The 25,376-nt window shown below is 35.8% G+C and overlaps 1 protein-coding gene across 36 annotated transcripts in view; it reads right to left on the minus strand.

Moving 5' to 3' along the window:
- The window catches only part of ROBO2 (roundabout guidance receptor 2), a 1,565,981-nt gene that overhangs the window by 23,281 nt on the left and 1,517,324 nt on the right, over nucleotides 1-25,376 (minus strand). For 18 of the 36 annotated variants that reach the window (XM_070597581.1, XM_070597580.1, XM_070597565.1 and 15 more), the window contains 5 exons: nucleotides 23,026-23,307; nucleotides 22,496-22,621; nucleotides 16,833-16,989; nucleotides 7,449-7,709; nucleotides 3,046-3,251 (listed from right to left, as the gene is read on the minus strand). In XM_070597581.1, coding sequence (XP_070453682.1) covers nucleotides 3,046-3,251; nucleotides 7,449-7,709; nucleotides 16,833-16,989; nucleotides 22,496-22,621; nucleotides 23,026-23,307 — 1,032 coding nt within the window. The remainder of the gene's footprint in view (nucleotides 1-3,045; nucleotides 3,252-7,448; nucleotides 7,710-16,832; nucleotides 16,990-22,495; nucleotides 22,622-23,025; nucleotides 23,308-25,376) is intronic. The other 18 variants (XM_070597586.1, XM_070597587.1, XM_070597572.1 and 15 more) reach the window with 1 other exon arrangement.

Genomic DNA, 25,376 nt, shown 5'->3' on the forward strand with positions numbered 1-25,376 from the left:
TGAATCTGCCAGTACTTTGATCTTGGACTTCCCAGACTCAAAAACTGTCAGAAATGTGTGTTGTTTAAGCCTCTCATCTATGGCATTTTGTTATAGCAGCCTGAGCAGACTAAGGCACTGAGACCACAGGATAGAAAACTACTGATGTTTTCCTCTCCTCTTGCCATTTTCAATTCATGAATCATCATTTAGAAATTTAAGAAGGCCCTCACAAATTACTTACTTATTAAAATATTTGGAATTAATGTGCTTATTTCTTTACAAAGATGGACTCTGTACCTTCTTAACTGCTGATACTATTCCTTAATGTGGCAGCTGTTGGAAAGCAATGCATCGACATAAAATCCCGTAAATCTTTTATATACATGCTTATTTGCCTATCTTGTGCTATCATTGGACTGGCATTCTGGTTGGCTTTACAGTTTCAGGGAATGGAGCATACGGGTTAGTTCCTTTAATAAAAATGCTCATTAGTTTCATGAAAATGAAAATCTCTATCAGAGAATTTCAAGCGAAAGTAGTGACTAATTCATTCACATCACACACAAATTTAGAACTCAAAATAATTTATGGGCAGATCAGAATCCTCTCTGTGGGCACTTACCATCTTAAAAAAAAAATAAAAAGCCAAGGGAAATAGTGTCTGTTTTATTGCCCGTCTCATTTGGCACCATTAAACTAGCGTTCAGTGTTGGAAGAAAGCATAAACATGTTAGAACAATATTCATCAGCATGTTGATTTCTATAACATTGTGGTCTGTACATACATTTATCTCAGGGCCATCAACACCTCCAGGTATGTGCGTGCACACGCATGCACACACACTCTAATTCACTCACAACCCTATTTACACTCACACACACTGTACATACACTGACACACCCCATCTGTACTCTCACACACTCACACTCTCTACACACACACATCTTTTTTGAGAAAATATATTTCCTTTTATTTCAACTCATATTTACTTATATTATAGTTATACCCTATAAGGCAAATTAAATCTTTGAACCTACCTTCCCCTCAAAGTTACTGTAGAGTAAAAAAACAGAAAAAAAATGGTTTCCTCTTTGGCTGCTTTGTGTAGAGTGCAACTTTTACTAAGAAGATGTATTATTCATAGGATAAATTCATCGTGGAACATATACCGCAACACCTTGAGGTTTTTATATATAGCAGTAATTAAGCAGAGAATTCAAATAGGAAAACAGACTTTGTTTTCTTAGCAGTAAAAGCTTCATTTGGAATGAACATTATACTAGCTACAGGAGAAACGCAGATTGTTTGTAACTGCAGTGACATTAGACAGCCCAACATGTTACTAGGTGAGCATATGAAGGTGCAAAATGGCATTCTCCTGATTTATAGATATATTTATCATCTTTGACATTACAATATTTAATAAAAGAACTGCATAGGCGATAGTTGACTTTTCTGTGATATTGTTATTGCAATTCTTTATTGCATTCCTAATGGAAAAGAGTTCAATATCATTAGTGAGATATGCAAAAATATGCAGAATTTTACCCTGAAGAGGATTATGCTAGATATTCAGGCTGAGGGGCTTAACGTAATAGTGCACTAGTAAGTTAATTCTCTGCATTCAAAGATTTAAACTTTTGCTCTGCCACCTACAGCTGGATCTGGATTTCAAATCACAGCAGTCTATCTCTAGTTCTTAAACCTTAAATTAGCCTGGCAAGCAGACAGCCCCCAGGTAAGAAGAAAAACTGAAAAGTGGGCTCATGCATTACTCAGTGTGTAATTCAGGAAAGAATTCAGAGGGAATTTCTAGACACTGATGCTTCTCCATCACTGTCATAAAGCAGTTTCCATCAGTGTTTGCTGCACTCTAAAACGTAGTGCAAAATCCGTGCAAGTTGGGAAACTGTTGGAGTATAAAATGAAAGAAGTGGTATGGTGGTAAATGCCTTCTGGATGAAGGATATCATCAAGGCAAATACAGAAATGAGTGGTTTTCTGAGAAGATCCAATGGCATGCAAAGGCAAGACTTATATTTATAGTAGTTATATCTTTAAAGGCACAGAAGAGGATTTTTTTTTTTTGTAAAGAAGATTGTCACTGAGCTAATATCTGTGCCAATCTTCCTCTATTTCATGTGGGACGCTGCCACAGCAAGCCTTGACCAGTGGGGCTAGGTCCACACCCAGGACCCGAACCTGTGAACCCTCGGTTGCTGACGCAGAGTGCACGAATTTAACCACTATGCCACGGGGCTGGCCCCATGAGGAATATTTTTGTGTGTCAAAGAATGGATACTTAATTGAATAGAAAGACTGAATTTTTACTTTTCTCCATATTCATTATGTAAACATTAGGATTTAAGTTTTTCCAACAAAATTTGATAAATTTAAATCTTTGGAAATAAGCTGCAGTCCTGGGATCACCCTAGGAGAGTACCAAATGCTGCCTTTCACTCAGTGAACAAGGCCAGAGGAATCCAAAGGAGTCAACGGCAAAAATAACTATCTTTCTTGGGAAAGGAGTAATTATTGGATCCAGCAGTATGAAATGCATAAATGTAAGGTTTATCTCACTATACATTTTTTCCACTTTAAAAATAATACCTTGTGCAACCTTAGAGAGGCTTATTCTGAAGACTTGCTTATTTTCATCAGTGAGTGATTTTACAGAGTCAACTATCAAGAAGCATTCTAAGATTGCATTCACTTTGTATGTTTCTCCTGATATACAAAATATATCATTTCTAAAGTCAAGGTTTTTTATGTAATAGATTTGGTTCCCCAGTAGAGTGAACTTTTCCTGAAAGCCTTGGATATAATTGGGTTTTCTTTCATGTCTTTAAAGCTTTTTAAAATTCATGAATTTTCTTATCATTTTTGCAGCAAAGCAAAAGTATTTCCAAATCCTTTTTGAATTTTGTGTTTAATATTAACATATTTAAAATGTTACAGAAATAGATGGAGTGGAATAAATCTTACAGAAGAAAGTATTTGATTTTTGATGCATTTTAGTGTTGCAAATAGGTCAGTTAGTCCTATTAAATCTGTTCCGTTACCTGTCACAGAGCTGTCTAGATTGTCCATACTGGATCCGGGTGTCTGCTCCAGGGCTCTCAGGGGCCTGGGGATTTCTAAAGCTTCCTCCTCATCATCAGCATCATCATCTGGAACATCTGTTTCCAAATCAGAAATCAAGGCTCCGGACATATAACCTAATGGTGGAACTGGGGGCTGTGGAGGTTGATTATTGCTTTGTATGTGCCTAAAATTCAAATAGAAAAAAACCCCAGAATTCATTAACATTCCACGAAACTGTAATTAGAATTAAACAGCATACTATGGTGACTAATTTTGTCTCCCTGCTTTCCATTAACTGATTTTGGAACTTACAGTGCTTTCTTACATTTCAGCAGAGACAATGGATTATGTACACGTGACTCACAAAACAACAAAAATAGGCTGTTATATTCTTCCATTGGTATTTAGGGGATGATGCACAGAGAAAAAAATACAGACCCAGCATTTTTGTAGAAAGAAATCATCCAAAGGAGAATAGGAATATTTGTCACAAATAACTGTTTAGAGCTGAATTTTTTTTTGTCCAAGAAAAATAATAATTTTATTCCCAGTTTAGTGCTGAAGTTCTACTCAGCCTGTGAAAACCATGTGACCTGCTGGCTCTTACGAAGAAAAAAGGGCCTAATAACAATACTCCCCCCATCCTCCCCCAACCAGCAGCACATTCCCTGCCTTACAAGGCTTTCCTTCTGCATGATCCCCCATGAATGAGGCTGGGTGGTTGCTTCCACTTTAATCCAGCTTAGGTTAGGAATGACTACTTTGTGTTCCAGCAACTTATTTATGTACCTTTCTCACCCACCAAAGTCTTAAACACCTCAAAAGCAGAAAAGATTCATCTCAGTACATCCCGACATTTAAAACATTAGGTGTGCTGAATAAACCCTTTACAATGAGTGAATTACTCCAATCGCAACCTTGCGAAGTAGACAGAATTTGTATTATCACCTCTCCTTTAGAATTTATGAAAGTGAAGTTCAAATTTAAGTGACTTGTTTGAAATCATGTGGCTAATAAAATGTAGAGCTGGACACTGGGGTCCAGTCAGTTCACTTTGTGATCACTTAAGAGTTTCTTCTAAATCGTAAGACGCTAATGAAAACAAGTTATTTATTACTGTCATTAACGAATGAATATACCACATGTTTTGACACATTAAGTCATTTTTTTGGCCTTGATACAAAGTATTTAAAAGATCTCTAGTGTTTAATGGAGATATTAATCAAGTGTTAGGCATTTTTACTGTTAGTTTTTGAATTAAAGATACAAGATTATTTTTCTTTAATATTTGCATTCTGGCGGAAAACAGTTTATTTTTCCAGAATTTGTTTAATATTCTTCTCCCAACTGCATTCTTGAACTTGTAACCGACTCCAATGTTAACAAGATTTTAGATTTTTCAATGTTAGAAAACCTAACATGTTAGTTCTGGAAGCTACCTCAATATCATCAGGCCCACATCTTGAATTTAACAGATCAGGAATTTGAGGTCCCAAGTTATTATTTGGCATTCATCATAGCTCATTCACTGAAAAGTCAGGAAGTTTCCTGACTACCATTACAGAAGATCTTGAGTGTCGATTACCACATCTTACTGTAAGGTGTTGCTTCAAATTGTGGTTGTGAATGAAGGATGGAGTGAGCCGAGTCACGAACAAGAGAATATAAGGTGATATTTGTATGTATGATTCATTCTTCTCTAATGGTGTGCCCTTTGTCCTGGGAAGGACCAAATAGACCAAAACTCCAGCCCTACATCACTGCTGACATCTCTCGATGGAACAAATGTATATTAAGGGATGAAAAATGTACTCCTTGAGTTCAGCAAGATTAGGAGATAAACTGAAACACCGGAAGAGGGTATGTAACATTTATAAATATCCGTGCTGTGCGCTTCATGCATCAATATGAACAGAATCCTTGGAAGCAGAGCTGGGGAGTTATTCTTTTTAAAATATTCCTTCTGTGATGTTGATGTGCAGCCCGGATGGAGAGGCACTTCCATTCCAGAAGGGCAAGGTCCCATGGGAGTACACGGAGGCTAGAAGCTCCTACACGGAGAGTCAGTGATGACATTCTAGAGGATTGTTGGACTGAATGGAAATATATTCAGAGGAAAAAGCAGGGTCTGCTATAGGGGTACTTGGAGCAGGTGGAGGTGAATTAGTTTGTTCTCTCATTCAGTAAATATCCATGGAGCACTCACTAAGTGGGGTGCTCCTCTCAGAGTGGAAAGATAGAAGTGAAAAATTCAGGTGAAAGTCCAAGCCCTTCTGATTCATAACAGCTAGAGCACAGCTAGATCCTTCACTAGGTACCGTACAAGTACAAATTCACGAAAACTATGATATATAGTAAAGAATATGACCTTTCCCAAAGAGAACTCAGGCCTCTGCCCTATGCTCCTTGGAGGTAATCTCTAAGTTCTAGAATGTCCCGTCTGATCAAAGTGTCTTTGTTTCCCTGTAGGCCTTAGGCTCCTCCAGAAAGTCTAATAATTTGATTTATGCTTGGGGTTTTGAGTCACATGATATCAGCTTGCCTTCTGGAGGGACCAGAGACCGAGGTCAGTCATGCAGACAGTCAACCATATCTACGTGGTAGAGACCCAGTAAAGACTCTCAACCTCAAGGCTCATGGGAGCTTCCCTGGTTGGCAGTACTCTGTGCATATTGTCACACATCGTTGATGGGAAAGTAATGCTTTCCACAACTCCGCTGGGAGAGGACAACTGGAAGCTCCGCCCTTGGAACTTTCCTACACTAGATCCCATGCATCTCTTCTCTTCGCTGATTTTTATCTGTATCTTTTCACTATAATGAATTGTAACTTTGAGTATAACAGCTTTCAATGAGTTCTGTGGCTCTTTCTAGTGAATTCACAAACCTGAGTGTGGTCTTGAGGGTTCCTGAAACTTGTCCATGGTGTCAGAAGTGAGGGTCTTGGGGACCGCACTTTCACTTCATATATGAGCTAATTACTATTATCATCATCATTTTACAAACGGGGGACTGAAGCACAGAAATGTTAAGCAAGTTGCCCATTGTCATACAGCTAGTAAGTTGTGGCAGTGCCAATGGTCCCAACCTTGGCTGCCCCAGTCAAATACCAGACCAAGCAATCAGGATATCTGGGGGTGGGGCCTAGGTAGCAATATATTTTAAAGTTGTCCATGTGATTCCAAAATGCAGGCAGATTTGAGAACCCCTGCGCTGGAATCGGTATTTTATATAACTAAACTGCAGAGCTTCATTAGTTAGCTTAAAGGAAATCCTCTGGCCCTTCCAACAGCTGGCTTTATAAAGCAGCCTGATGCAAAATAATACTATGTAACAGTAGATTGTCTTTAACCTTTGCAAAAAACATCTGATGATTGAGAAAAATATTCAAGAAGCACTGGTTCTAAGAAAAGAACCTATGTCTGTAATAAGCTTTAAGTGATATTCCTGGTTTTAGTATTTCTTTGTATATTTATCTGTATTTTTAAAATAAATAGTTCATTAACACTAAGAATAAGACTTACCACATTATCAACTTTTCCCAGTAGCTAAACTATTAAAAAAGAAGCAAATATTATTTCATGAAAATTTACTCTTAACTTCAGTCACAGGGTGTAAATCAACAGAAGATAATCAGAGGTGTGCCATTGAGATTTCATTTTCAAGAGTCAGACTTATATGTCACTATTTGGGAGAAGAGAGAGCAAATAAGAAAAAAAATAACTGCAAAGTTCTGAGAGTTGGTCCCACCTGAATTCCTGTTATATTTTCACAGGATACAGGATAAATGGATTGCCATTTATACCTTATGAAAGTTCATGGATTGATCAGAAAAAAAAAATGGGGGATTTTTAATTTATTCTTTTTCTTTTGCATTTACTGTTACCAATAATGTTGTTTTCTCTGTCTCATTTAATTCAGCCCAAAGAAGGTCTTTTAATGACTGACACTGACCATATGTGACTAGCAGAAGCTTACATTTACATATTCACAACCACATACAGAATTAATCACAGGCACTTTGAAGAATCTAAAAGAAGTCTTTTATTATGGCATTGGAAGTGAGTTCAAGGATAAGCTAACCGAAGCTGCACTGCAAATTAGAAAAGACTATTGTAGCCAAAAGCACTTATCTTGATATTCAGCAGATCTAAATTCTTGCTCTGGTTCACTCTTTAACTAGTTATGTGATTTTCGTCAAATTATTTAACATTTCTTTCATCTATTTCCTTATCTAGATGATTAAGGAGGTATAAAAGTTGTACCAAAAAAAAAAATTTCTAAGCCTAGCTATATAGTTTTATGAGAATCTCTTGTGAATGAACATTTCTTCTACCCATGTGTTGAAAGCGTGGGTCCTCTGACCTCGTGAGGATATTTACCATGTTTGCTTTGCTATATCAAACTGATAGGCCCTTGTCAACTCGTCCAGGTGAGCTTGCAGCATGGGTTGCATCTCTTCCCGTGGGGATGGAGTAAGAGTTGCAGTGGACTGCTGTCCAAAGGAAATTGCAGGAGAAGAAGCCACGCCTCGGACAGGAGGTGTTGGGACGCGATCATCATCTTCTTCCAGTTCATCTTCCATACCCTGGTGCAAGTATGTTTGTACTGGTAATGGCGGGCACCAGCTATCACTGTCATAGCTGAAATTAAATAAGAAAGAAGAAGCACATTGACACATTCACACACACACACACACGCACGCATACACACACACACATTTATACTGGCAATAAGTAGCAACCACAACAGTAACAATAGTATCTAAAATGTTCTCTCAGTTTATTTCCTCCGGATTTCAAGTTTTGGTGCTACCATAATAAATCACCTGGCTGTTATCTTAATTTCTAATCATAATTACATCTATCTCAATTTATGCTTAAAAGATCTTATTTGCTAATTGTTACCCCACAGTTACAAAAGGCAATAACTTCCTAACAAAGTTACTCATGTGGAAAATCCAAATTGCTAATTAAAGACAATTAAAGAATTTAGTGCTTATAGATTTAACTACTTTCTTCTCCTGTTCATCCTTGTACACCAATGGAATATGCCAATATTGATCATCTAAGTATTTGAGAATTTTATTTACTCTTATTCTAGACCTATGCCAACCTCTTTCCATATGACACGTCAATCATTAAGACTGTGCTACAAAATATTTTCAATATCCCTTTGATTCTCTTAACTTTGTCAGCAGAAATTCCTTCCTCCTTGTATCTTGACATCTAAAACCTATAAGATAGAAATTCAAAACCTAGCCCTACAAAATATATACTAAAAAGAAAAATAACAATATTTTAAAACAGCATGTTTTCAGGAAATCTGGTTAGGGAATATAGAAAATTAATGCAAAAACTTTTAATCGTGATACAAAATCAGTAACATTTCTATTTACACCTTCTTTCCAGTAATACTGTTTTCGTAAATCAAACAAACCCTAATGTACTTTAAAAAGGAGATTTAAGGAAAAGATAAGCAATGTTACTGGATATGATTGTCCTATAAATTCAACCTGAAACATCTCCAGAGTCTTTCTCCTACACTTCACCTCGATTCCATGATCACTGATCAGTCTCCTTCTGATGTGAACCAGCCTGTTAGCTTTCCTAGTCTCTTGGGACGTCATCTTCATCTCTTCTGTCCGATCTTCCATACAGGCAACAGGATTATATTTCTAAAATCTTTATTCACATCACACTACGCTTTAAATTATTCAGTGATTATCATTAATATAAGAAAAAGTTTACTGTCATTAAAGGGCCTAAAATACCCTTCCCCATCTAATCAGCCTATTTTTCTAGCTTAATTTCCCACTATTTCCCCAACACCAGCCTACTCTATATTTTTTCTAAACTCTGGATCTGTATATTACTATTCTCAGATCACTGTCTGTGAGCTCCTGATTTTCCTTCAAGGTTAAGTTCAAATGTTATCAGTTTTGTGAAGCCTTCTCTGCACTTGCTGTATGGAATAGATTACAACTCCACAATACTTACATTGTGGCACTCCCATATTACGTTGGGATTATTTGTTTCATGTCTCTTTTTCTCCACTATTCTGTGAGATCCTTAAACTCAAGAACCTGTAATTCTCAACTTTGCATTTCCAGCACCCAGTATAGTATCTAGCATATGAAAGATTTTCATTAAAGAAAATGAAAATAGAAGGAATATTACAAATTATATATCTAGTCTTGATCTCCCTTACAAATGCTAACTTGTAGACGTCCAGATGATTCTTGAATATTTTTACTTGAATGTCTTCCCTCTTATCCTGTTTAAAGGTGAATTTATCAAAAAGCCTGCACACGGATGTTTATAGCAGCTTTATTCATAATTGCCAAAACTTGGAGGCAACCAAGATATCTTTCAAAAGGTGTGTGGATAAATAAATTGTGGCACATCCAGATAATGCGATATTATTCAGTGCCAAAAAGAAATGAGCTATTGAATCATGAAAAGATGCAGAAGAAAATTAAATGCATACTACTAAATGAAAGAAGCCAATCTGCAAAATCTACATATTGTATGATTCCAACTATATGACATTCCAGAAAAGGCAGAACTATGGAAACAGTAAAAAGATCAGTGGTTGCCAGAGATTAAGAGGAGGGAGGGGTGAATAGGTAGAGTACAGAGGATTTTTAGGACAGTGAAACTACTCTGTATGATGCCATAATGGATACATGTCAGTATACATTTGTCCAAACCCACAGAATGTACAATAACAACTGTGAACCCTAATGTAAACTGTGGACTTTGGTGATAATGATGGATCAACGTAGGTTCATCAGTTAAACAAATGTACCTCTTTGGTGGAAGATGTTGCTGGTGGAGGAGGATATGCATGTGTGGAGGCAGGGAGTATACATATATGGGAAAACTGTGCTTTTTGCTCAGCTTTGCTGTTAACCTAAAACTGACATAAAAATAAAGTCTATTTCTAAAACCCTGACTTTATCATTCTTTTATTTGACAATCATGCGTCAGGTAACTGGATCTACTTACAGAGTATGCAATCCAGTGGGGAAGACTGATATTAACCAACAATACTGAGTACCATAGGAATACAGGGGAGGGAGCTGAAACTAGGTTTGGGGTTACGCAAGCCCATGCTGACCACTGGAGAAGGAGATATTCTAAGGAACATATGCGGTGGTCCAGAGGAAGAGAAAAGACAAAGTGTTTGAAGAACTCAAATAGTGCCACAACTGGTAAGAGCTGGCAAATAAAGAAGGTTGGTCACAGATGAGGCAGGAGAGGTGAGACTATGCCAGATCACAGAGCGCTTCATGAGCCCTGAGAAGGAGTTTGGAATTTTGCCTCTGGGTGATGGACAGTCACTGAGAGGTTTTATACAGGGAATGATATCATTTTTGGCTGTTCAATTTTCCTCTCTTGTTGAGGCCACCTGGATAATCTTCTGCCTTATGAGTTGCAAATTGAAGCCCCTGGTTCAGAAGCCGTGGGCAGTCTGATAGGAATATCTCTCCAGAAATATGTTTTATATTTAACATAAACATGCACACTTGAATGTGTTATAAATAACAACTTTCATATACTAGAAAATACCATTGATTAAACTTGTATTCTCATTAAATGACTATATAAGTACTGGTCTGACCTGAAAAGAAATATATTGCTCTAAAATGATGCCATTTTTATCGGTTTTATATGTTGAGATCAGTTAGATGTCATTTGAAGAAAAGATTCAGTTGTGTAAAAAGTTTGTAACCTACTGTCTCACTGGGATTTACTGCTTTTAGTTTTCCCATCCTCTAGTCAATCCTGCATTCCACTTACAAATTGGTCTCTCAAAACACTGGAATTGTTTGAATAAAACATTCACTTCTCTTCACAGTATTCTGTCCATTAAATATGTCTAAGCCTCAACCTACCTTTCAGATGGCTTTTCCAGTTTCTCCACAGGGGTCTACCGCTCAAAATAAATTGGTTTGTTTGCTTCTTTCTTTGTACTTTTCCATCCTGGTGCATCGGTTGAAAGAATTCAACTTATTTCAAATAAGCTGCTCTCCTCCAATTTCACCTATCTTAATCTCACAAATCCTTCAAGCTACAGGCTAAATCCCATATCTTTTATAAAGATTTCTCTGATGAGGCCAACTAGTGCTGACATATTACTCTTCTGAACTTGCACTGCTAATATTTTTGCACATTTATTTGAAAATTGATTATACACTGTCTTATGTCATTTCCAATGTTGGTTTCTTTAAGTGTTGTCTAATTTATTTTAGTATTTAACCTTTCACGTGTTAATGGTATCTTTTCCTCAAGTGGATTTAAGGTACATTAAAGTTATGACATTGAACTATTCGTGTGTGGCCACACGTGACACGATATCTTAAAAACAGTAGGTCATAAGCATGTTTATTGATTTGAGATGAAAACAGAAAAGTTGCTTCATTAACAAAAATGTTTAGGTGTCTCTTCTTAACTTACTTATTTGACTTTAAATGTATATTATTAAGTCAAACAAAAATATATTTAAGAATCTTACCTTAATCAAAAAAGAACAGCCCATTTTCACTATGGAATGTGCGTCCTATTATATTTCACCAATAGTTATGAAATTTACTCCATAAAACTTGCTACAAAATAGCACTGGTTTTGTTCCATAAACTAGTCCATGTGCTTTCCTTGTTTACATTGGCTCATTATCAGGGATATCATGTATTTGAATAAAGAAAGAACTTGTTTATATATTCAATCTTTCAAATGAAAGTAGTCAGTTTTCTCCTAAAATTTCTCCACTTCATAAGTAGTAAACTATTTTTACTTCCCATAATCTAAGGGGAACATACATATGGAATGAAAGTATATACAGAGCATAAGAGAAGGAAGCAACAATGCTATAGGTATCAAGGGTTAGGGTAACATAGAAAAAATTATAATTAGTTGTCCTCAACTCATTTTTTATTATTCAAATATCATCAGGCAAAGGAGAGCCTAACCATATAAATGCTATTTTTGACATCATACAAACACATTGCATAATGTATTAAATGACTAAAAACTATTTCAATAGCTATTCCATTTAACTAGAATGGGTGTTTATCACCAATTATCCCAAGTCTTCTCTACAAAGATAATCTAGAACAGGAGTGAGCAAACTCTGTACCCCTGTGGAAGATAAGTAAAGCTGAAAAAAGTCCACTGATTCACCTCAGTGGTTTGTGCAAGAAGTGGAAAACGGAGAGAGAGGGAACAAAGGAAAGAAAAGGAGAAGAACATGAGAGAAGAGATAAAAGAAATTTGAGACACGGTGCATATCATTTGATAGGAAGAACAGTTCACCATCTCTGAGGTATTCATGTCTTAATCCATTCCAGAACAACAAATACTAAGGTGTCATGCAGTTTCTGCAGAAGGGCAAGAAAGTAACAGACGACTCTATAAATGTTATGAAAAGTGTAGCTCTGTTTTTTAGAATTTCCTTCACATTTACAGATATGTATCTCATTTGAGTGATGGAATTTCAACTTTTTCTTGTAGTAACACAAAAAAGACTGTGAAAATGCTTCTAATGCCAAACCAAAGGTCTTTGGGGCCAGCTTTCACAGAGAAGCTTTTGTTCTTTGACTTGCTGTCAGTGAAGTATGAGGCATCATATTATCTGTCTTGCCCAATGAATAATGAGAAAGATGACAACAAATCAATGTTGCATGTGAACTCACTTGTTAAAGGCCAGATACAAATACCAAATTACTAATAAAAATACAGTAAAGTTCAACACCCTCAAAAGCTTGCCAATCTCTAATTGCAATAACAAAGCAAAGCCTGTTTTCTATTGCATTACTACTGAATTCTTCCTAGCATTATATGATTATATTAAAAATACATTTTATTTGTAGCTAAGAATGAATACATTTTGACACATTTTTGTCAAGCTGAGAGAGGTATATAGATGAGACAGAACACTTACCATGGTTGCTACAGTGTTGAATTAATAATTAAATACTCTTCTATTTGGACAATGATTTGATAACTTTTGATATTTAATATTGTGGTGAAATAAAAGGCCCATGAGGGGCTTGGGGGAAAAATTGATGATATCTGAGCTCTTAGAAACAATATTAAACATTGAAATAAAAACCAAGAGACAACCTTTTCAAGACTGTGGTTATTCTTGGCTAGGTTTATCTCGAGACTAAATCAGTCTCTTTCCGTCCATCCCACTGCCATTGCCGTAGTTTATTCCCTGATCATTTCATGATATTGGCTATTCTGCTGCAATATCCCATTCATTATCTACCTGCCCAAGCCTCGTGTCTTCCAATCCCTCATCTAAACCCAAAGATCAGAACCCCTCTATGACATACAAGGCTTCACAATTGCCCTCAAGACACCTTCTCATATTATCTCCTACCCTACATCTGTTTCAGAATAAACAAACCTCACACAGCAGCTACCAATTGCTGAAGGATACAGGCAAGCAATTAGAATGCAATACGTAGAGTACTACAGTCCAGGAGTAAGCTTAGGGAATAATGAAAAATAAAGGAAATGCAAGTAACCCTAACTAGAACAGGGTAGGGTTTCCAAGAAAATTGGAAGGTACTAAGGAAAGAATAATCAGGCTATTCCTTTTGTTTTCATCTTTTATTTTATCTCTATTTTTTGCCTCTGGCTAGGGAAATTTCTCTCCATCTGCACGGCAAATGCTGATATTAGTTATATTTTGTTGTAGTCCTTGATTAAGAGTTTATTCTGGTGTGTAGGCTATTTTATATTAGGGACTATTTCTCATTATCTTTGTCCTTTTTGCTTCTGGCTCAGAGCCTGGCACTCAACAGCCAACTAACTCTAGGTAGTATTATTTGTGAATTAATGATTCAAGATTCACCTCAAAACTCAACTTTTAGAGGATTTCCCCAGCCTTACCTGGCATACACGATTATCCTCTTCTGTGTGCAAATTATTATTTTGTGCACATTGCTCACATAGGGCTTGTCATACATAATAATGTAGGTACATGTGCGTGTGTACGTGTGTGTGTGTGGTTTCTAGTCTCCATCTCCCACTCTTGTGAGCTTCCTAAATTAGGGATCAGATCTTCCTTATTAATTGTATTTGTTTCTTTTACCTCTGTTGCTTTCCTTCCTAGCACTGGGCTTAACACTTCTTAAGTACTAAAAAAAAATGTGTTGAATAAGTTCTCTACTATGATACATTAAAAACAACAAAAGCAAAAACTATGACAGTAAGAAGTGCAGTTGAAGAAGCTTTGACTGTTAGAAATGAAAACTATTAAAAATGAAAAGGTAACTTCTAGAGTTTCAAGAAAACCTTAAACCTGCATAAGTTTCAAATCAAGGCATATAAACAATTCTACAGAACTCCTTCTGGAAAATATTCAATGTTAACATCATGAATAGCAGAGTATAAATAATCTAAGAAGTGTTCAAAAATCTTTCCCCTTTTCAGTATTACAAGCTTTTCACGTTAGAACACACGAAAGTGTAAAGAATATATCAGGAAATGAACAAAATCATCCCAAATCTACTAATTTTAATTTATTCTTATCATATTGACTTTAAATAAGTTTTCATTACAAACAATTGAAATAAGAACTTTCAAGCCTTAGTCTTTAAAAAACTGAGTCCAGAAAATAAGGAAATTGAATTTTGCAGTCAGTTTACTGATGGGTTAAGACTTAACTACTATCTTTGTTAAGAGACAGAAATTTTTTTCAAGAAATACTAGGTACTATGGCAAATATCTAAAAAGGTAAATAAGAACTAAACTATATGCCACAAAGACTTTGAATATATATATCCTTTACCTATCTAAAATATCAAATGGATTTTAAGAAATCTTTTACAAGAAAAGAATTTCTAATATCATACTTCTGGCTGAATATTAAAAAAATCCCCAAATAGATAAAAATAGTTTATACACTAATGTTTTGAAAATAATTTGTATCAAAAATAAAAATCTGCATTAACATGTATTATTTCATTTAGCATGAATATTTCCAATTCTACTGCTGGGCAACAAAATCAAGTGAGAAGTTTAGCATTTATTTGGAATGAATTACACTAGTTTTATTTCAACGAGTAATAGGTATTATTATAGTCTATGTATTTTTTAAATAGAAAAGAAAAGAAAAAAGAAAGATTCCAAATTATTTACAATTTTTACATGATCTGAGTTCAAAACTTTATGCTTATAAATGTTTAACAGCACTACATTCTCTTCCAGTTTACAAGTTCCATGTCGCCATTTTCAGACCATAGCCTTTAAAATGCAGGTTTGTAATCCCTGTAATAATCTTTTCTTGTGGAATACAGATCTCTGGTTTTTCATAGATGTTCCATGTCATCCATGTGACACTGACACATTTATATTATTGATATGTAGTGCATAAGATCGATCACGTGCAGAATTTTATTTTTTTAAAAATCAGAGAAGGAGGATGTGTTCTCAATTTCCTATTTCAAATGTGAACAATTTTTAAAAAGTAAAATAATAATGATATGCACATATATGGGAACTATAATCCCACAGAAGTAAATGAAGCCCTTTGGGGGGAAAAAGGTATATAGAAAAAAATACAGAGGTATGCATACGTATATACATGCATATCTATCTATTAATCTATCTGTATGTATAATGCATATATATAGTATATATGTATGCATGTTATATAACCAGAAGAAAACGCAAATGCATTCTTTTGAAGGTAGCAAATGCTGTGACATAAAAAGCTAGTTAGGAAAATTAATCAGGATACCTCAAAGACAGCAGTTATGTAAAAAGGAAAAGAGAAGAGAAAAAATTTATAAGCATGTACATATTACCTTTATGTGAAACAAGACAGAAAATGAAACCTTTCTTCAAATAAACTGAGGTATTTTAACATCTAAATATTTCTAAACAAAGAAAAACTTGAAAAAAGAAAAACTGTCTTTATTCAGTATTTTTCAGTTTCAGGCAAAAGCAATGATGACCTGGGAATTGTGAGGAAGACAGAGCAGATAGAAATTATTAAAATAAAAAAAGAGACTTGACTATGCTTCTTCTGACGTATTTTTTTTGGATTAGAGAATAGGAAGCATCAATGTCTTTTTGCATTAAAATCAATTAACACTTAGACTAACAGAGGAAAGCAAACTAACTTGCGAGATGTTGGGGAAAGAATAAGGAAACTGGTCACATTTAAAGGTCCTCAAAGGAAATTTTCTAACTTAAAAAGGTTTTGTTACAGAGTGTGCATTGGCTTGAACCTCTTTTATTGTTGCGGCCCCTAAATTCCCATCAAAGCTGATGATTAAAGTTATACCCACTGGCCAGGTCCCTACAATTATCCCATTGTGATGGAGCTCGACAGTGGGCGCCCTGCTATGGCCAGACATCAAGTCATTAGGCAACTGCAAGGGATGATGAAGAAGGTTATTTTAATTCCCTTTTCAGCTCTTCTCAGGAGTGGCTCTTTAGTTCACAGAGCTGTGGGTACTTGCTTTCAAACTAACAAGCAATATTATAAATGGAGGCTGCATTACCATGATTGCAGACAATCTAAGGCACTTGACGGCCAAGGATTCTAGGTCCTCAATGTGTGCTGTGTTGTACTTATCGGCTAAAAATATATAGATGGTGCAAACAATAGAAGAGGGGGAAGCAATGAACAGGCTGGGAAAGGGTAAGGAAAAATAGTAAGAGAACACAGGATAAAGACAAAAATGCACACTAGAGAGGGGAGCAGAGCCCTGAGCATTCTGTTGGCATACAAAACATTTTTACCCATTTTCTTGCTGTTCCACTGCATAGTGTTCCAGCTCTGTACCAGGAAGGGGCTGGACTGGGGGAGGAGGTAGTGGAACATTGGCCCAATTCGATCCATTGTTTTTCTGTGGTTTGGAAGAGTTTTTATTTTTCTTCTTTTTTCCACCTTTCCCACCTGAAAGTAATAATGCATTTATTCAGACAGACCAAATATCATAAGAAACAGAGTACATCAGATGGGAATATGTATTTATGTTTTCAAAACACCAGAATCAGTATGTTACACTTGTTAAAAGCTATAAACAATGAAATGATATAATCAGAAAAACATTTTATAAATCACTCAAAATGATATTGTTTCTTTCCCAATGCATTAACTGAGAGCTGAATAAACCAAAAACATGGCTGCTGTAGAAAAGCACATTTATTGATTTATTCACGTCTGCTGCCTCCACGTTTTCATTGTTAGATGAAATAATGGGCCATAACAAATTCTTTCAAATGTCAGATTTTAGTGCGTTCATAATGCTCTTTTGCATAATCTCTCTCAGTGGAAAATGCAGTGTCTTAGGATACAGACTAAACTTTTCCATTAGAATTTACTCAATTTAATTAATCCAGGAGAGTAACAGTTTTCTCTCAAAAATAACTGATAAAAATCAATCAACTATAATCTGGAGGCTGCTTGTAAATCTTTCATAATGATATGTTTTATAGAATTTTTAACTAATGAATGGCACAACTATTTTTGCATATAATGAGAGCAGTTCCCAGATGTTTTAAGTGTAACATTTCCTAAAATTCCAAAAAGGGGGGAAAATTAATGGAAATACAGTAATCAGTTTCAGTACTATTGTAATACAAATGAATTCATGCACAAAACATGAGCAGAAAGTAACTCGGTAGCATATGAGCCATATCTGGAATTATTGGAGTTTAATGAAATATAACAATAAAACTTATCATTTGTATAATGTAGTAGTTCTCACTCTTCCAAAATTAAGTAAATAAGGTTTCTTCCTAAATGGCTCACAGCTGGATGCAGGAAGGAGCACTTCTTGAGCAGAATGACAAAGAATGCTTCAGGGGAATCTAAGTAACTTCTTTCACTCCTGCTACAGTGTATACCCATATTTCCAAAAAATGTTATTGACCCCTTGGACTTGATCTCTCTAAAACTAAAAATTATGAGTGTCAAATATTTGTAGCAGCGCTGTCTAGCAATAGAGACATCACTAGAAGTCTACCTCATCTGCTTTCTTCTACCAATAACTAAGCTGCATCAGCAAATTCAGAAAATTATGTAATTTAATTATAACTTATGTGAGTGCCAGAAAGTGATGAAACCGTTAAACTGGGCAAATGCACCATTGTGGATTATGGAATTACGTCTGTTTTCTAGGTCATGCACACATGTGCACACATATTTAGAAGCACATCCTGCCAACAAGGCGCTTTCACCTGTCCTTTCACTTGTTATCTTTGGCAGAATGTGAGGTATTAAGAGAAAGGAGAGCAGGTGTCTTCTGCTTTGAGGATCAGAATTCAATCTCTGGGTTTGAGGACTAGCTTCTCACTGACTTGATAAGTTACTCAATAGACATCACCTCAATTTCCACACATGTAGAACAGATATAAAGTTACTACTTCTTTGGGTTATTTTGAGGATTATAAGAGAGAATGCACGTAAAGGGCTCAGAAGGTACAGAATCCTCAGTAAATGCCAGTCATTATTACTCTTTTCCATCTCCTCTATCTCAAAGCCAACCTAGTTCTAACTGTTTCTAAAGACTTTGCCACGCTCAATGCCTCCAACCCCAATGAGTACCCCAGAGATAGCCTGATTCTCAGAATAAGAATAATACACTTGCTTGAATTTGTCTGTAATTTTTGTGTGTAAGTTGGATAAGCTTTAGTCCTTTATTTCATGATAACTCACCAAAATCACAAGCAAGGATTTATCTTTGTTGTGTTAGAATTATATTTCAATACTTAAAAGTGAATGGGTTGGGTCATATGTTCTTCATAGCTTTTTCCCTATTTGTGCCTCCTTTATTCCCTATATATTTATGTATGTGCAATGCTTTTTTCACTTTGTATAGCACTTTTAGAAACGTTATATGATCACCACATTTGTGAGTGACACAAATAGCTAAGTCCTATGTCTCCATTTTATAGATGAGAAAATCGAGGTTCTCTTTTGAGTGTTATGTGGTCCATATTCACACAGTAAGAGAAAAAAATTTAGAATGCAGCAGCTTTACTGGAAATGACTATTTCTGGAACTCTAAACTCAACTCTGTTGAAGTCTTTGCCTAAGGTCAAGAAAATCATTATTAATTTGTCCAAACAGTAGACTTAAAAATGAGCTGATTCAGAGGGGAAATTTGCGACAGCTTTTCATCCAATGTCCACTTTTCCCTCTCTGGGAGAAATTTCTGGTCTGTCATTGTGGGCAGTCTTGGTAGGACTGTCAATCAATATGCTTTGTCTTCTCCTAGCAATGAGCTAAGACGTGAGCTCTTAGCATGGTGGTGGGCATATGACATAAGCTAAGGAAATTAAATTCTCCATCCGAGATCTAGACCTTGAGCTAAGTGAGGCACAGTCTTTTGGCATTACCTGCAACCAAACAACATAATGCATTTGATGGTGAGAACTGCCTCAACTATGTTTTAGAACATATTTTGAAGACTTGAAAACATATTTGACTCATCTCTCTTCAACTCAAAATGTAAATATTTGGATTTATATTTATTTATGCTGAACAAATGACTTTTATGTAAAGAAAATTATGAAAACAGCTCATTTTCAGATTAGTTACACTTACAGTCTATTTTTAAAAAATAGTACCGTATAAAAAGATTTAGTTATTGCTACTGATATTGTGCTATATATGTGTGTGTATATGTATGTACATATATATAATTATGACTGCAGATACTATTTTGAAAGATTTGAATTTTCTTTTATATTTTTAATGGTTGGATTTAACATAACTGCTCAGACTTATGTATTGAATAAATTATAAAAGTGTTTCAAAGAGGATGAGAAATTCACTGAAATAATTCAGAAACGTCCAATTTTACTTATTGCTGTGATTATTTTAAATTGGTTTCACTACTGCACACAAATTAAGAAAATCTTATAATATGATATGATTAGATATCTATACGGCAGTTTGATCTTAAATTTGAGCCTTGGAAACATACCCATGATTAGAAAAAAACCCAGAAACTCTGTAACATTAAACTCAATTGGACTGAACCAGAAAAGGGAATAATCATTTTACTCTCTCCTCCTAAAGAATGCTTTCTATCACAGATTTAAGTAATTTTGTATTCAAATGTAGATGAAGTCATTAATATAATTCGTAGATATATATAAATGTCACTCAGGAGACTAATGGATTCAAAAAAGCAGTATGCGCCATTGTAAATCAGGTTCTGCTTACAATTACTCAAAAGATAACTTTTAAAACTCGGTGGCAAGCAATATATACAGAATATTTAATGAAAGATTCACAGAAGGTCTTATGTAACCTGTGGCTTACAGTACACAGATTTTTTTTATAAGTATATTGCTTGAGATTTTACATATCTTGAACAAAATAAGCCTAGGATAAATTACTTTTTAATTATTCAGTACAATTGTGGGACTCATTATAAATAAACGACAGATAAATGACATATAAGGTTATTCAAAAAATTTCCCTATATTATTAAGCCAGTTTAAATTCATAACAGATGTTTAAAATTTTCTGGATTCTATCATGTGTCTAATTCTGCCAATAGGTAAGAAGAGCAAATGGCTCATTTTGGAGGGAAGAAAGCATTAACATTTTCTGAGTGAAAGGGTTCTATCTCCTGAGGAAAAGTCCTTTAGTCAATGTTACCCTAATGACGTAAAAGAGTTAACTCTTAATGGCCTTGATGCCCGGTAGCCTGTGCCATACAATACACTATAATCCTTTACTAAGAATGTGTAGTTAAAAAAAAAATCATAAAAACCAAGAGAATATCATTAATATAAAATAATTAAGCAAATAAGGTGATGGAATCAATTAGAAATGTGCAGATAAAGGCGTCAGTCATACAATGTACATGTTATGGTTGGAAGTCAGAGTGTGGCTATTATGACCTCCTCATTTTAGAGGTAAGGAGCCTTGGGCCTGGTGGATATCACTGATGGTCATTATGATCAGTATATATTTCTGTCCAGAAAATGTGTTTTCTCTACATGTGCTATACAATACCCACATTATGGATTGTTAATTTGGCTGATATATCTTAACATATATTAAAATTTATAGCATAAAAGAATTATCAATATGAAAGACTGCATTTAAAAAAAATTAAATGTGAAGAATAATGACCCATATTAACATTCTTCTTTAGCATGATATCAGCACCTTTTTCTAAATAATATCATTCAAGAGATAATAAATCCTATTGCAGTCATGTGCCACATAACGTTTTAGTCAACTATGGACAACATATATGATGGTGGTCCCATAAGATTAGTACCAGATAGCCTAGGTATGTCGTAGGCTACACTACCTAGGTTTGTGTAAGTGCTTTAGGGGAGGAAGGAATTTTTTTAGACCCTTCTAGGTTTTTCTGGCTGGTCTAAGAATTAAATTGACATGAGACAGATTAAAAGGAGAAAAACAAAGTTTACTAACATGTATACATGGGAGAAACCCTGGAAAACCAAGTAACTTGCCAAAATGGCCAAAGCCCTCACCTTAAATACCATCCTCAGCTAAAGACAAAAGATGTTGGGGGTGAGGAGAGTCAGGGACTTCGAAGGGAAAGAAGACAATTCACAGGTAGGGGAAAAGGAGCAAACGTCTGGAAGGCAAGTGTTTGGCCACACAGAAACAGAAGAACAGAGGGGAGCCCAACAAACAGGCTCTTCTAGGTTCCTCCCTGTCTGCCACCTAGTTCATGTTATGCTAAGGTGATAGCTCACTTCCCGAGGCATGCTTTTTTATCTGAATTATTTTAGGCAGTTAAGGGGGAGGTAACAAGAAAAACTTTCCGAATCTTTAGTTTCTTAAAAATAATCAGCACAAAATAATCCTTATGTTAAAGAGACACATTTTGGGATGCCAAATTTTGTTCCCCTTCAGTATACTCTGTGATGTTTGCACAAGGATGAAATCACCTAATGATGCATTTCTCGGAACATATTGCTGACATTAAGTGATGCATGACTGTACATGATATCTTAGAAAGATTGTCCAAAAATGGAAGTGAGATCACTGGAATCCTAATATTATGAAAATCCCTAAAATCATTTGCATTTTAGTTGAATTCATCATTTCACGTCCATGTCACAGGGTTCACTTTTCTGTATGATCTTTTTATTGTAACGTTCTCTTGACTCTTAAATAGGATTTAAGACTGATAAAACTCATCTGCTCTTTAATGAATAGTGTTTAGTAAAATGGCACTATTTTTAAATAAATATATCCTTATACACTTAGTACATAAAGAGTGATAGTAATTTTTATCCCCCTCCCCAAAGCATGATTTTATTAGGATAAATTGTTACTGTCATTTGAGAGAGAAATGCCTGACAGTGAGTTGTGATTCAGTACTTCTTCACGGTTGTTAGGAACACAGGTCATATGCTGGTGACAAACAAATATTTCTCCTTACTGTGATGAGACCAACCTGAGAGACTGCCACTCCTCTCTGAGCTGTTGTGAGAGCTGGTGGTGCTGAAATCCTGTGACTGGTTGTGTGGCATTCTATTAGACAATCCCTCAGCCAATCGGTAGTCAGGGATGTAAAGTAAGGCTAAGGGTTAAAGGGCAGAGGTCATAGTGGCATCATGTGATTAGTTCACAGCACAAGCCCATGCAGAACATGCAGTTAGCAATTCAGAAGCAGATGTTGTAGGACAGGGGAAGAATGTTTTGTCTACCCTGCCTAATGGAAGTCGAGATGGATTACTCATCACTCTACTGAAAAAGAGCTAAAAGGATGAAACCGATTGGTGTTGGTGTGTGGTGGTAGTGACGGTGGCGGTGGTGGTGGTGGTGGTAGGGATTGTGCAAGGTACTGAATACATGCTGATACATTTTTTTAGTTTAGGTAGTGAACCTGGTAATGAATCACTAAACTGAACAACAAATACTAATTTCTATCTCATGCACAAATGATATGAAAACAACTCCTCAGGAAATAAGAAACTGACTCACCATTGTTACCTTTGTTCTGATCAGGTAGAGAATAACCAAATCCCATCAGATCCGTCTTTTGCTGAATTGAGCTTTTCCACTGTGGATCAGGCAGATCGACAGCCAATTCATGTATACTATTGGAATGCAAGATCTGTGTCGTGGCATATGGGGTAGCCTGTGTTATTTGGCTGGAACTGTTGTAAGTAGTTTTGGTCGTGAAGTCAATGCTGCTATAAATGGCTCCATCTGAGAGCATCGTTGCTGTTTTATCCCCTTGGCCTGGAACGGGTGGCAGGACATCTGTGGTGAACATAGGGAAATGAAACAATTTAATGATGCACAGGAAGCCCCAAACTATCAGGATTGAAGATGAAAAATAAATGTGTCATGCCGCACGTTTGCATTTCAGCTGAGATAGGCTTCATGAGCCAATGAACGGTAGATGATGTACAAGCTATCAGCCTCGGTGACAGGCAGGCTTCCCGCTCGTCCTTCACGTTTCACTGCCCAACACACTCCTTCCCCCACTTTCCTCAACCATGAATGAGAAGTTTGGGATCTTTAACTACTGAAAATACCTTCAGTTGTTCATTCTGTTTTAGAACCAATGACATCGTTGGCTCTTCCCAAAAGCAGTGGTAAGAGTGAATCTACAAATCACAGAGGAAAACATCCTTTTCCACTTTATCCCAAAGGACATGGAATACAACTGCTGAATAGACGAAAAAATTTCCAAAATTATACTATCCAAACTAGGAGGTAAATTTTTCTGAAGTTTCAACTTGTCTTTTATCAGATTTGATTCCACAGCTCCAGAAATGGAGTGCAACTGATGATAGCAAATGTGTGTGTGAGTTTTTTTCTCTTGGAATAACAAAGGAAAGTTTTCATGAATAAGTCATTTTCACAATACAGCAGGATTTAACTATAGAAAAAGCGATCTGAGTGATCAGTGAGCTTAATTTATGCTACCAACTCTTAGGAGTGAGGAATTATAGTTTCAAGTTGTAATACAGCAAGAGTAAAATTAACTTTTAGGAATAACACTGAATCTCAATCAGTCCATTTATCATTTGGTGTGCTGAATTATCCTTACATGGTGCTTTATAATTCAAAACTGCCACCTCTCTCCTGAGCTCTTATTTCCCCTATTTGGAAGAAAGAAAGATACTAGAATCTAAAAAAATAAAGAAATCACTAAGTAACACTATTTTTAATCATGTAGAGTTAAAGTGAACCCAATTATAGTATGTTCCTTAATAATCTATAGGACTCCAAGTCAAATCTTCTATTATGAAGGTTTCTTCATAACAGAAAATTTTCAACTAGTTATAGTAAGTACTATAATACTAAGTAATAAGCCAAATTATCTCAGTACCAAAATCAATTTATCACGCAAAGAGGAAGTCGAATAGAAAGTTAGTCAAAATATCTTAAAACTTTTAGGGGCTGGCCCCGTGGCCGAGTGGTTAAGTTCGCGTGCTCCGCTGCAGGAGGCCCAGTGTTTCGTTGGTTCGAATCCTGGGCGTGGACGTGGCACTGCTCATCAAACCACGCTGAGGTAGCGTCCCACATGCTACAACTAGAAGGACCCACAACGAAGAATATACAACTATGTACTGGGGGGCTTTGTGGAGAAAAAGGAGAAAAATAAAATCTTTAAAAAAAAAATATCTTAAAACTTTTAGATTTGATGATACTGAATAGCGCTTGCATAAGGATTTTTATAAAAATCTTTATTTTGCTTTGGAATTTTACAAAACTGAAAAACTCTATCTTCTTTAGCAACAATAAGAAGACATTTACAATGTATTTTCTATGCTGTATAATTTAGGTCTTTCTGAAGCTTTTCAAGTCTGGAATCAAACTTGTTTCACAATTAAGTGGATATGTACTTTATTGAAGTAAATATTTTAAATGCATGTGAGTGAGATTGTTAAACATATTCAAATTTATATTTTACAAAGTTGTTTAAGCAAGTAAAGTTGATTTTTATTTATTTATTTATTTGTTTTAAGATTTTACTTTTCCTTTTTCTCCCAAAGCCACCCGGTACATAGTTGTGCATTTTTAGTTGTGAGTCCTTCATAGTTGTGGCATGTGGGTTGCCGCCTCAGCATGGCTTGATGAGCGGTGCCATGTCCAGGCCCAGGATTCGAACTGGTGAAACCCCGGGCTGCCGAAGCGGAGTGCGGGAATGTAACCACTCGGCCACGGGGCCAGCCCCATAAGCTTGATTTTTGACTTGAGACTTTCATAACTACTTTCTTCTCCTTCCTGCTTTTAGCTAGAAACTAATGAGAAAATTTGATGATGAAGCATATTTCATCTGCACGTCAGTATCATTTTTATTCTCAAAAACTTTTATT

The sequence above is a fragment of the Equus przewalskii genome, chromosome 27 (genome assembly GCF_037783145.1).
Source record: "Equus przewalskii isolate Varuska chromosome 27, EquPr2, whole genome shotgun sequence".
In the NCBI taxonomy this organism is placed as follows: Eukaryota; Metazoa; Chordata; class Mammalia; order Perissodactyla; family Equidae; genus Equus; species Equus przewalskii.